Source organism: Melanotaenia boesemani, chromosome 23 (genome assembly GCF_017639745.1).
Source record: "Melanotaenia boesemani isolate fMelBoe1 chromosome 23, fMelBoe1.pri, whole genome shotgun sequence".
Lineage (NCBI taxonomy): Eukaryota > Metazoa > Chordata > Actinopteri > Atheriniformes > Melanotaeniidae > Melanotaenia > Melanotaenia boesemani.
This window is the reverse complement of record NC_055704.1, coordinates 4,821,387-4,834,743: the sequence shown is the minus strand read 5'-3', so window position 1 is coordinate 4,834,743 and position 13,357 is coordinate 4,821,387. Positions and strand designations below refer to the sequence as shown.

The 13,357-nt window shown below is 44.1% G+C and overlaps 1 protein-coding gene across 1 annotated transcript in view; it reads right to left on the bottom strand.

The window, feature by feature from the left end:
* The window catches only part of stab2 (stabilin 2), a 140,937-nt gene that overhangs the window by 61,669 nt on the left and 65,911 nt on the right, over window positions 1-13,357 (bottom strand). The window contains exons 39-42 of the mRNA XM_041977111.1: window positions 12,960-13,055; window positions 9,756-9,813; window positions 9,007-9,080; window positions 8,808-8,933 (exon numbers count right to left, since the gene is read on the bottom strand). Coding sequence (XP_041833045.1) covers window positions 8,808-8,933; window positions 9,007-9,080; window positions 9,756-9,813; window positions 12,960-13,055 — 354 coding nt within the window. The remainder of the gene's footprint in view (window positions 1-8,807; window positions 8,934-9,006; window positions 9,081-9,755; window positions 9,814-12,959; window positions 13,056-13,357) is intronic.

The following is a 13,357-nucleotide window of genomic DNA, read 5'->3' as shown; positions in this document are numbered from 1 at the left end:
GTGGAGGTTCCTGCAGACCCTGTTTGTCAGGAGGGGGAGGGAGGCCCAGGAGAGGGGTGTAACAGACAGGTGAGTGGTGACAAGGATGATGAACAGACTGATTTTCTGAGTATGAGTGTTCCAGCTGAGGACAGGAGTGAGGCTGAGGGGAGCCTCTGTGTCTGAGGCGGGATTATGATACTGACTCTGACTGTACATCTGTTGCCTGTTCAGTCTTCCAGTGGGGATCTTTATACTTTGGAGGAAATTAATGATTTCCTGGAGGAACTTTTGGGAAGTCTGTGCGAGTGTCTGAGTACTTTCCTTATGGCGAGAAGTTTGTTAATAGCGTGAGGACTCTACTGAAGGTGGTTGGTGTGGACTTGTTGGATGAAAAGAAATGGTTCCGTCTGAGTAAACACATGACAAGCATTCAAAAACAGTTAAAAGCCAGTAAAGATCAAGGTGCTAAATGACTGAAACTCCCAAAGTAAAATCATGGTGCTTCACTGGGTGATCCTCTTTTTATTGGTTTCTACTTCTGTCATCTTTATTTCTCTCCCCCTTATGCAGAAGGTGAGGGTGGGCTCCTTGAACATAAATAGAGGGAGGGATCGTCAAAGGAGGGTGGTTGTTTCAGAAACAATCACTCAGAAGGGCTTGGATGTAGTTTTCCTGCAGGAAACTTATAGTGAAGCAGAGAATGAGGTAGACTGGGGTCTGTGGTGGAAAGGCCAGTACATTTTGTCTCATGGCACAAACTTCTCTGCGGGAGTTGCTGTTCTTTTCTCTCCAGCTCTTAATGTTAACATCACTTCCACCACAGAGCTGGTCGCAGGCAGAGTTCTAGCAGTTAGAGCAGAAATTCAGAATATCTTCTTCTGTTTTCTTAATGTATACACCCTAAACCTGGGAGCTGATAGGCTTGTCATTTTTAACCAAGTCAGGACCTTTCTGAAGCAGTGTGATCAGAGTGAGTGTGTAGTGATGGGGGGAGACTGAAACTGTACTGTTAATTTTGTTCTGGATAGGAAGGGATTAGAACCTCACCTCCAGTCACCTTTGTTGCTCTCAGAGCTGAGCCTGGTAGATGCGTGGAGGGTTAAAAACCCACAGAAGAAGCAGTTCACGTGGGTCAGGGTTGTGAGCGGGGTTAGGAGCGCAGCTAGTTTGGACAGGTTTTACTTAACAGTTTTAGAAACAGACTACTTGCCAGCTTTATCTATCCTGTAGGTTTTACTGACCATCACTTAGTCACGCTGGACTTCCAGTCTACTAGGTGCAGCTCTTACTGGCATTTTAATATCAAGTTGCTACGGGACAGGTTTCAGGACTTCTGGGGGATCTGGAGGGGATTTCCAGTCTCTCAGTCAGTGGTGGAAAGTGGGTAAAGCCCAAATCAGGGTCTTCTGTCAGTAGTACACTAGTCAAAAGGTTATTAGCAAGTTAGAAAAAGAAATTCAAAATCTAGAAGACAGCATTTTAGTTTTAAACATCACTGGCAGTGATACCCTTCACCAGAAGAGGAAAGAGCCGAGTTCTTTCCTCCATGAAAAAGCTAAGGGAGCTCTGGTCAGGTCCAGGTTCACCACAGTTAGAGACATGGACGCTCCCACCTCCTTCTTCAACCTAGAGAAATCTGTCTCTCAGAGTAAGCAAATGACCTGTCTTTGCCTCCCGGATGGCTTCTTGACCACAGACCGGATGATGATGAGGCAGCATGCTGTGTCCTTCTACAGCACCCTCTACAGTCAGGAGGACTGTGATAGTGACTGTGTGGATGAACTGCTGGAGGGGCTTCCTTAGCTGAGCTCTGCAGACAAAACTCTTCTGGAGATCCCCATCTCTCTTGAGGAGCTGACTACTGCTGCTGGCCAGATGACTTCAGGCCGGGCTCCAGGGCTGGACGGACTACCTGCTGACTTTTATGAACACTTTTCGAGCTTGTGGGAGGTGCTAAAGGAATGTTCCCGGAATGGACTTCTGCCTTTTTTCAGTCGTCACACTGTTCTTTCGCTGCTACCTAAAAAAGACGATTTGACTTATTGCTTGACCTGTTGCTTTGCTGTGTACAGACTATAAACTTTTATCCAAAGTTCTTGTTAACAGATTGAAACACATTTTGGGATCAATCATTTACAGGGACCAGTCATATGGAATACTGGACAGATCAATTATAGACAATCTTTTTCTAATGAGGGACTTGTTTCGGGTTTGTAAATTGTTTGGTTTGGATGTAGGTTTTATTTCTCTGGATCAGGAGAAGGCCTTTGATGGAGTTGATCGTGGTTTTCTTTTTTCCACTTTAGGAGCATTTGATTTTGGGGATAGTTTTGTTTCCTTGCTGACTTTGATGTATAAAGATGTGTTTTGTTTGATTAAAGTGGGTGGGGGGCTGAGCTGTCCAGTCAAGGTTCAGAGAGGGCTAAGACAGGGATGTCCGCTGTCTGGACAACTTTACACCATTGCTATTGAGGCACTTTTATGTTGTTTACGCTTCCAGTTATCAGGTCTTTTGTTGCCAGGTCTGTCTCACTGCCCTTCTCTGGTTGTTTCTGCTTATGCTGGTGACATCACGGTGTTGGTCAGGAATCAGGGGCATGTGGATTGTCTTAAGAACTGTCTGGACTCGTATACTCAGGCTTCTTCAGCCAAGATCAACTGGAGCAAGAGTGAGGCTGTATTGGTTGGACAGTGGGCTGACAATCCCATTCACAGGGGTAGTGGCTAATAATTTGGTCGCCTCGACCCTCTGGCACAAATTGATCGTGCTGCCACCACCGGAAGGCCTGCTTGAGGACATACAGAGAACACTTTTTCTGGTCTGGGCATCATTGGCTGATAGCGGCAGTCCTGTATGTCCCGGTCCAGGAGGGGGGACAGGGCCTGATTGACATCATCTCTCGTGTGACAGCCTTCAGACTACAAACAGCCCAGAGACTGCTCTATAGTTTTGGATCGCCGTGGATGGACATCGCCTGTTTGTTGCTGAGGAAGGCGGGGGGGCTCCGGCTACGACAAACATTTGTTCCTGCTCCAACCACAGTTTATGGATCTGACAGGCTTGACACCTTTCTACCGGTCAGTGTTGCAGGCATGGCAGGTCTTTTCTTTTCCTTTGAGCGGGAGCCTGTCTGTACTCCTGGGTTCTGGTTGTTTGAGGAGCCCCTGCTTGGAAACAAACTGTTTTCTTCTCCGATCCTCATATCTGTCACTCTACGGTTCCGGATGAAGGAGGCAGGCTGTGTCAAACTGGGCCACCTCCTGAAATCCTCGGTTTCAACTCTGCTGCGGATACACTCGGACAGACTGCTTAGCAGGCTGGTACAAGAGGTCTGTGCTTCTTTACCAGAACTATTGAGATCGTTTGCTGAGAACCGTACTCTGTCTGACCAGTGGGATGATGAGTATGACTATGTTTCCCCCTCTCTGGTATTTTTACCTGCTATAGAGCAGTAGCAGGAGAACCAAGAACTTTTACTGACTTTTCAGACACCAGAGTTGGGTGAGTTTGAAGGGCTGGGAAAGTGGGCCCTCAACCTCATCAGCATAAAGGTTTCAAACCTACGCTCTCTGGCGGCTGTCAGGGGGTCGAGGTGGACTGAGTTTTTTGGCTCTGGGGCATCCCCTAAAGCCTGCTGGCGGTCCCTATACAAGCACCCAATTGATAAACGGTCTGGTGACCTTCGATGGAGGGTTGTGCACGGGGCTATAGCCACTAACAGGTACCTGGCACACCTTGATCCTAACACAGGGCCTGGGTGTCCTTTTTGTTTCCAATTAGAAATGGTTCACCATCTTTTTGTTCAGTGTTCACGGCTTATGAGTTTGTTTGAGCTTTTGAGGGGTGTGGAGAACAGTTCTCTTTCAGTTATTTCATTTTTGGTCCTCGGTACTCGGCGTGTAAAAAATCTGTTCACTCACTGTTAAATTTCATTTTCGGTGAGGCTAAGTTAGCCATTTGGAAGACCAGAAGAAACAGGATCAAAGGTCAAGGGTCAGAGGAGGTTCTCCTGGTCTTCACCAGGTTACTGGCAGCTCGGCTCAGGCTTGAATTTGATTTCTTTAAACTTACAAACAGGTTGGAGGACTTTGTGGAATTTTGGGGTCTGCAGAATGTTCTGTGTTCAGTTAAGGAAAATTGTTTGGTTTTCAATTTTTGATTTTTTCCCCCTTTTTTTGTTGCTTGTTTTTTGTTGCCGTATATGTGGATCTTTGTGCTTTGCTATGTGTAGCCTTAAATAAAGGGCCTTTTAAAACTTAAACTGTCTCTATCTGTCTTTTTCTCTCTCTTTGTCTGTCACTCTCTCTCTTTCTCTTCTTGTCCCTATTTCTCTGTCTCTATCTCTCTTTGTCTTGCTCTCTTTGGCTCTCTGTCTCTCTCTCTCACTGTCTTTTTCCTTGTCCCTGTTACTCTGTCTCTCTCTCTTTGTCTGTTACTGTTAGTCTCTCTCTTTATCTGTCTCTCTTTTTGTCCCCATTCTCTCTCTTTCTCTCTGTCTCACTCTCTTTGTCTCTCTCTCTTTCTTTCTCTTTGTCTCTTTACTTGTCCCCCTCTTTCTCTCTCTGTCTCTCTCTTTGTCCCTCTGTCTGTCTTTCTCTTTGTCTCTCTCCCCTTCTGTCTCTCTTTCAATGTCTCTCTCACTTTTTAGCTTTTTCTGTCTTTTTCTGTCCCTCTCTCAACATCTCTCTCTATCTTTGCTTCTGTCTCTATATCTCTTTTCCATTTGTCAGTCTCTTTGAATGTCTCTCGTTTTCGTCTCTGTCTTGTTTTGTCCTTTCTCTGTCTATCTCTGTCCTTCCGTCTCGCTCTTTTTTATTATTATTTTTTTAACCTTTTCTGTCCAGCATCATAGCAGCAAAATGATAATCTGGTTGCTGTATCATGCTGAACAAATTTGCTCTGCCAAGGGGAGGCCTATGGGTAAGGCTCCTCTTGATAATCTCATTTATTTATTTATTGATTTACTTTGAATCACGGAATCTATGTAATCTTGCTGGACCTGACCGGAGGGGACAGAAAAAGATGGAAAATAGCAAAAAGATGCAAAAGGGAAAGAAGAAAGGAGACAAAAACATCACAGACAGAAGGAAACGACCCTTCAATCCACACCATCATCAGACAACAAAATGTTACACCTGTACATGAACACACCAAAAAATTTCCTACAATTTTTACAAAAACAAAAACACACACACACACACACAAAAAAAACAGAACACAAACAGAGCTGCTAGTCATTGAGAGTTTTTAAATAATAACCAAATCAAAAAGACATATCATGAAAGTAGCATAACAGCGACCAGATACTAACGCACAGGAAAAATATCTCTTAGTATAAAAACCCACTGGACAACTCAGTGACTGTGTCAGCATGCAGAGCATGAGGAAGAAGAGTGATCCGTGATGAAGAGTGATAAGTGAGATCGTGCAAATGCGACCACGCCTCTATGGAGGTCAGAGGCAGACCAGGGCAGCCCAGAGACCCGGGCCCTCAGCAGCAGCCCCGGAGCACTAACCCAAGCTACCCCACCAACAGGACGACTCCAGCCCTCCAGCCACAAAGAGAGGAATTGTCTGTGCCCCCACAGTCTTGGGGCACAGGTCCCAGTGGGGCAAGATCGGAAGCCGCCGGCCCCGCCAGGGCCCCAGGAGCCCAGAGCGGCCGCCCCACCCCCCAAAGGCAGAGGGCCCGCAACATGCCTAGGATGACCAGGCCGCCCCAGATAACCACCCGGCGTAGGCCACCACAGCCCCCGATGTTCCAGCCGCACACCCCGGGAACTAGGACACCATCAACCCCCTCCCCCCACCTACTCTAATCTGCACCCTATATAACCCCACACTCACACCCTTCCCTGTGCCGTACCCACAAGCACTCACCATCACACAGTCACTACACACATACCCCACCCACCATGCCCCGTGGGGGACATCCCAGGCGGACCAGAGGATAGCGAGCTCTTTAGTCTCGCTCTCTCTCTCTCTGTCTCTTTGTAGCTCTCTCTCTATTTGGCTTTCTCTCTGTCTCTATCACTTTCTTTCGCTGTCTCTTTCGTTCTCTCTGGCTCTCTCTGTCTCTCTCTCTCTCTTTCTGTTTGGCTCTCTTTCTGTCTCTCTTTCTCACTCTCTCTCTCTCTCTCTCTGTGTCTCTATGTCCAGCTTTCTCTCTTTCTTTGTCCCTCTCTCTCCCTCTCTTTGTTTGTCTTCCTTTCAATGTCTCACTTTATCTCTGTCTCTCTCTCTTTGTCTGTCTCACTCTTTCTTTGTCTCTCTCTCTGTCTCTTGCTGTCTGTCTCTCAATGTCTATCTATCTCTCTTTTTCTCTGTCTCTGTCTCACTCTCTCTCTCTCTCTTTCCTTGTCTTGCTCTCTATTTCTCTTTGGCTCCCTTTCTGTCTCTCTTTTTCTCTCTCTCTCTCTTTCTGTCTATCTCGGTCTCTTTCTCTCCATCTCTCTCTTTATCTCTGTCTCTCTCTTTCTCTTTGTCTCTCTTTTTGTCCCTCTGTCTCTGTCTCATCCTCTCTGCCTGAGCTAACAAACCTAATCATTTCTATCAAAGATAATGTGTGTCAGGCTTTTATAAAAGCTAATGCACATTTACTTTACAGCTAACCAGTCATTTTACATTAACAAGCTGGTAAGTGATGGCTGAACGGTTTGTCGCCTTGCTCTTCATTGACTTCAGTTCCAGCTTCACTATCTCCATTTCTTTATATACAGTGCATCTGGAAAGTATTCACAGCGCTTCACTTTTTCCACATTTTATTATGTTACAGCTTCATTCCAAATTATATTACATTAAGCTCTTACCTCAAAATTCTACACACAATACCCCATTATGACAAGGTGAAAAAAGTTTTTTTTTTTAATTTTTTGAATTTATTAAAAATGGAAAACGAAGAAATCACATTTACATGAGTATTCACAACCTTTGCCATGGAGCTTAAAATTGAGCTCAGGTGCATCCTGTTCCCACTGACAAGCCTTGAGATGTTTCTACAGCTTAATTGGAGTCCACCTGTGGTAAATTCAGTTGATTGTACATGATTTGGAAAGGCACACACATGTCTATATAAGGTCCCACAGTTGACCATGCATGTCAGAGCACAAACACCAAGCATGAAGTCGAAGGAATTGTCTGTAGACCTCCGAGACAGAATTGTCTTGAGGCACAAATCTGGGGAAGGATATAGAAAAATTTCTGCTGCGTTGAAGGTCCCAATGAGCACAGTGGCCTCCATCATTCGTAAATGGAAGACGTTTGGAACCACCAGGACTCTTCCTAGAGCTGGCCGGCCGTCTACACTGAGCAATCGGGGGAGAAGGGCCTTAGTCAGGGAGGTGACCAAGAACCTGATGGTCACTCTGGCAGAGCTCCAGCGTTCCTCTGTGGAGAGAGGAGAACCTTCCAGAAGAACCACCATCTCTGCAGCAATCCACCAATCAGGACTGTATGGTAGAGTGGCAAGACGAAAGCCACTCCTTAGTAAAAGGCACATGGCAGCCCGTCTTGAGTTTGCCAAAAGGCACCTGAATGACTCTCAGACCATAAGAAACAAAATTCTCTGGCCTGATGAGACAAAGCTTGAACTCTTTGGTGTGAATGCCAGGCGTCATGTTTGGAGGAAACCAGGCACCGCTCATCACCAGGCCAATACCATCCCTACAGTGAAGCATGGTGGTGGCAGCATCATGCTATGGGGATGTTTTTCAGCAGCAGGAACTGGCAGACTAGTCAGGATAGAAGGAAAGATGACTGCAAAAATATACAGAGACATCCTGGATGAAAACCTGTTCCAGAGCGCTCGAGATCTCAGACTGGGGCGACGGTTTATTTTTCAGCAGGACAATGACCCAAAGCACACAGCCAAGATCTCAAAGGAGTGGCTTCAGAACCACTCTGTGAATGTCCTGGAGTGGCCCAGCCAGAGTCCAGACTTGAATCCGACTGAACATCTCTGGAGAGATCTGAAAATGGCTGTGCATAGACGTCTCCCATCCAACCTGAAGGAGCTTGAGAAGTACTGCAAAGAAGAATAGGCGAAACTGCCTAAAGATAGGTGTGCTAAGCTTGTAGCATCATATCCAAAAAGACTTGAGGCTGTAATTGCTGCCAAAGGTGGATCAACAAAGTATTAAGCAAAGGCTGTGAATACTAATGTAAATGTGATTTCTTCGTTTTCCATTTTTAATAAATTCAAAAAATCTCAAAAAAACCTTTTTTCACCTTGTCATAATGAGGTATTGTGTATAGAATTTTGAGGTAAGAGCTTAATTTAATATAATTTGGAATGAAGCTGTAACATAATAAAATGTGGAAAAAGTGAAGCGCTGTGAATACTTTCTGGATGCACTGTATTTGTTTAGAAAATCTCTAAAAAGGTATCTATTTTCTTCTTCTCTTTTCTTTCATTTTCTTAGCACCAAACTTGTGCTGACTGGACATTTTGAGCGTGCTGGACTTCAAATCAAATTATACAATTTTGATCACTGGCCAAACTATTTTTGTGTTGTGGCTGGAGGAAGGGGTTCTTGACAGCTATTTCAGGGACAATTAGGAAGTAAACAAATAAAAAATTTTATGTAACTCAAAATTTGTTCTTTTCCCACAAACTGGCCTATCTGCGGGCATGCAGGTAGTACTCATACTACGGACAGAGAAGCATAGTGGGTTCCAGCTTAAAGGCCCAGGTGGTGAATGTGAGGAACTCCAAGTGGCCAAAACTACAAAATGCAGTCAAGACTATTCTCAATAACAGGTCAACAAGTTAAAAGGCAAGCAACTGAACTGATAAACAGGTCAACAGGTGAACACATGAACCTACCAACACACACCAATCCGTCGCCGGTAAAGCCGCTGATACACACACAGTCCCTGCGACCTGGTCGGGTTCTTTTACAGACCGCATACAGGCTGCAGCCACCATTATCCACCAGACATGGGTCCACAGCTGAAATCAGCATCACCATCATCATCATTATCATCACTCAGGGAGGAACGGCTGTGTGAAGCCTCAGTCTTACCTTTACAAAAGGTCCCGTTTCCTTGGAAACCTGCAGCGCAGAGGCACTGGGGGCCGGATGTTTGGATCATACAGCTGGATGAAAACATGGATAGTGAGGATGATGAAGATGAAATAAACTCAGGTGTGAGGATGATGAAGATGAGGGAAACTAAAGCGGGAGGATGATAAGGATGAAAGAATCTCAGATGTGAGGATGATGAAGATTAAGGAAACTCATGTTAGGATGATGATGATGATGAAGGAAACCTAGGTGTGAGGATAATGAGGATGAATAAAACTCGTGTGAGGATTATGAGGGAAACTCGTGAAGATGATGAGGATAAAGGAAACGCAGGTGTGAGGATGAGGAAGATAAAGGAAACTCAGGAATGAGGATGATGAAGCTTAAGGTAATTTGTGTGAGGATGATGATGATGAAGGAAACTCATGTGTGAGGACGATGATGATGATGATTATGAAAAAAACTCAGGTGTGGGGATGATGATGAAGATGAAGGAAACTAATGTAAGGATGATGAAGATATAAGAAACTCATGTGAGAATGATGATGATGAAGGAAACTTGTGAGGAAGATGAGGATGAATAAAACTCGTGTGAGGATGATGATGAAGGAAAATCATGTGTGAGGATGATGAACATGAAGGAAATTCGTATGAGGATGATGAGGATGAAGGAAACTCAGGTGTGAGGATGATGATGATGAAGGAAATTCAGGCAAAAGGATGATGAAGATGAAGCGTGGACTCACTTTGCACTGCTGTGACATTTCATGGATCCACAGAGTTCACCTGCTGTGGACTGGATCTCTGAAACCAGAACCAGCAGAATCCGACACAGAAATTTGATTTTAGTTTTATCTCTTTAAAAGCATCAACCTTCTTCATCTTTCTTGAACTTTCCCACCTCATTCACCAGAAGTTGGTTTAACCATCATTTTGGATTTTTTTTGTGTCTTCGGGTCATGGTTCCTTCAGTTTCTGGCCTCGTTCTGGTTCTTTCCTCTTATTGGATTAACGTTTTTATCAATAATGTTGAGAATCAAATTTAATTTCATCTTAAAAGGGTCAGCAGTACACATTTATTTGACCCATTTCAAGGTCATTGGAGGACAAAAAGACTCCCAAAACATTTAGTTTTTATGCATATAAATGGTGACGTGATCAAACTGGAATTTAAAGGGCTAAAATCATTTTATATTTGTACGTTTTTGACAGTAATAAAGTTGAATGGAAGATTTGAACAATAAAACTGTAAATCTGTGATGTTTTGGTTCTCTAATGACCTGAAAGGCAGTGAATTAAAGCAACTTCCAAGGATTAAAATCAGAAATATTTTCAATGGTGAAAAATCATGATTGGAGTGTAAGACTGTCAAAATACATAATTAAATATTTATCATGGCCGCCTCATGTAGCTTTTCTTTCTTTGAAGCTTCATTCGTTCATGTCTTCAGAAGTTAAAGCTAAGTGTTCATAAGCTGCAGTATTCCAGTCACCAGTAGGAAGCAGTGTATATCAGTCTGGCTAGAGGCAAGGCCACTCTACTGAAACTGCTCTCCTGTCAGTTACTGAGTCCTTATGGCTTGCCAGATCCGCTGATCAATCCTTAAACTGCTGGACCTGTCCGATGCCTTTGACAGGTTCAACCACCAGATCCTCCTCTCCACACTCTCAGAGCTTGGTATCTCAGGATCTGTCCTCTCGTGGTGTATGTCTTACTTCACATGAAGATCCTTTAAAGTATCTTGGCAAGGGGGAATGTCCTGATCACATGGGCTGACAACAGGGGTGCCTCAGGGCTCTGTGCTTGGCCCTCTTCTCTTTTCACTATATACCTCCTCACTCGGTGCAGTCATTAGCTCTCATGGTTTCTCCCACCACTGCTATGCAGATGACACTCAGTTTTTCCTTTCTTTTCCACCTGATGACACAACCGTCTCAATGCGAATATCAGCATGCCTTGTTGATATCTCTGCATGGATGAAGGATCGCCACCTTCAGCTAAATCTGTCCAAGACCGGGCTTATTGTCTTTCCAGCCAATCCTTCCTTACCGCCACAGATAAGCATACAGTTTGACTCTATCACGCTTGTGCCTACGTCTTCTACCAGGAATCTTGGTGTCATGGTGGACAACCAGCTGACCTTAAAGGACCATGATGCCTTGGTTGCCGGTCTCACTGATTTGCTCTCTAAAACATCAGGAGGATCAGACCCTACCTGACTGAACACACGGCACAGCTCCTGGTCCAGGCTCTGGTCATTTCATTGACTACTGCAACTCCTTACTGGCATTTCCGCACTTAACTCTTCTACTCGTCGGAATAAGTTACAAAGATTTGTCCAGTTTTTTGGCAGAACTCAGCACTGATTTAAGATGATACTGTGTGATGAAATCACTATCTTGTAATTATACAAAGGACTATTGTAGGAAGGAGGAAGGGAGTAAAATAAATCACTGACTCTACACTACACGACAGCACCTGTGTCCAACTGGAAAATGTTGTTCTTACTCTCAGATGTAAGTTGCTTTGGAGAGAAGAGTCAACTAAATTATTGTAGAATAGGTTTAGAACTTGTTGACCAAGTCTGTCCTTAACACGTATAGTCAACGTCTTATTGACAAAACAAGCAAGATGTCCTTGCCGTTGCCCCATCATTGTCCCCGGGTGGGGTGGGGTGGAGGGGGTCTGGGTGATGGTTTGGAGGGGAATAAGGGAGAGACTGGATGGTTGGGAGAGGGTTTCAAAGGAGATGGTTTTGGGGCGTCTGGTGGATGGATGGGGTGGGGCTGCGGCGTGTCCTTGATCCTGGGGTGCCTGGCCTTGATATCGGGGCGGCACTGACCCACGGTGGTTTTGTGTGGGGCAGTCTAATGGGGATGTTTCTTTAATCAAAAGTGTAATAGTTTGATTTGTAAGCAAGATTGCTTGTTTTCTGTCTTCCTTTCAAAACTCTGCTCCTCTTCTCAAGTTTAGGGTTTCCAGCTCAAATCTCCTGCGCTCCACCTTGGTCTCTATCCCTCACATTTTATGATCTCAGATCCTTTTCTTTTGGATATTTTTCCTCTTTCTTTGGTTGCTGAATGAGTTGTCTGTCAAACGTCCCCCAGCTAATAAAATACTAGATAAATGCTGACCGAGCAAATCGTCCCTGCCTTATTCAGGGCTTGTTTTACTTAAAGTGACTCAAAACAAGTTAACATTTTTTTTTGTTTGTTTGTTTTTTTTATTTCCAGCTAAGTCTGCTTATTATAATAATTTTTCCTTTTTCCCTCTTTACTTTTAAAAGTGGACACTTAATTGTCAGTAGTATTTTAACTCACTGGGCCTAAAAGAGGAAAAATAGAGTTTTGAAAAGGAAGACGATATGTTTGACTTTTGAGTGTGAGAGCAGAGATTTGTGAGAGAGAAATGTGATATTTGAGCATGAAAACAAGAAATCTTGCTCACAAAACAAACTATTATGCTCTTGCTTAAAGAGGGAAACACACCCATACCAGATACCAGGTTGTGCCAGATTCCCGGGCAGGGCTCTGCTGGGGGATATGGATGGTTCTTGGGCCTGCTGGGCTCTTGCCCTCTATGTGGTCTATGCACTTGTTAGTGCTTCCTGCACCCCGCTGTAATGCTTTTATTGTTTTATGTAAAACACAGACCTGGATTCTGGCTGTTATCTCCCAGAGGTTTTGTCCCACAGTGATGAGACAGACATCTTTGTAATCAGCTGAGTTTCTGCTTTAATGACATGGTTTCTAATAATATTTTGTTTTATTAATTAAACTGTTATTTCAGGATAATGTTACAAAAATGGCTCCAGAAATGCACATAGAAACATCCATGTGACATCAAACAAATCTGCAACATGGAGTTTGAAAGTTGGAAAATTATGTAATGTGCCTTTAAGAATAAGTGATGATGAGTTTGCAGCTTTGTTGTTCATGTGACCTGCTTACCTTCGTCACAGTGGATGCCTCTCCAGCCAACGTCACACTCGCAGGTACCGTCTCCGTTCAGGCCTTCACTGCAGAGCCCGTTCCTGCAGACACAATCTGAGGACAAACCGACACGTGAACAGCTTCTCCTCCTTATGTTCTTATACGCCAATAAAACTAATAAGCCTCATACAAGATATGCATACAATATACATATATATATATATACATATATATATATATATATATATAGCTAGCCTATGTCCTTATAATTCTCAGGTATTGTCACTCTGTCAGGTGAAATTGTGCGTGTGTGGGGGGTGGGGCTATTTGGATGGGACTGCGCTGCAACCAAGGAAACGGGACTGGGGACATTTGTTCCTGAAAAAAAAGGATTGTTGCATTCACGTTTCTTATTG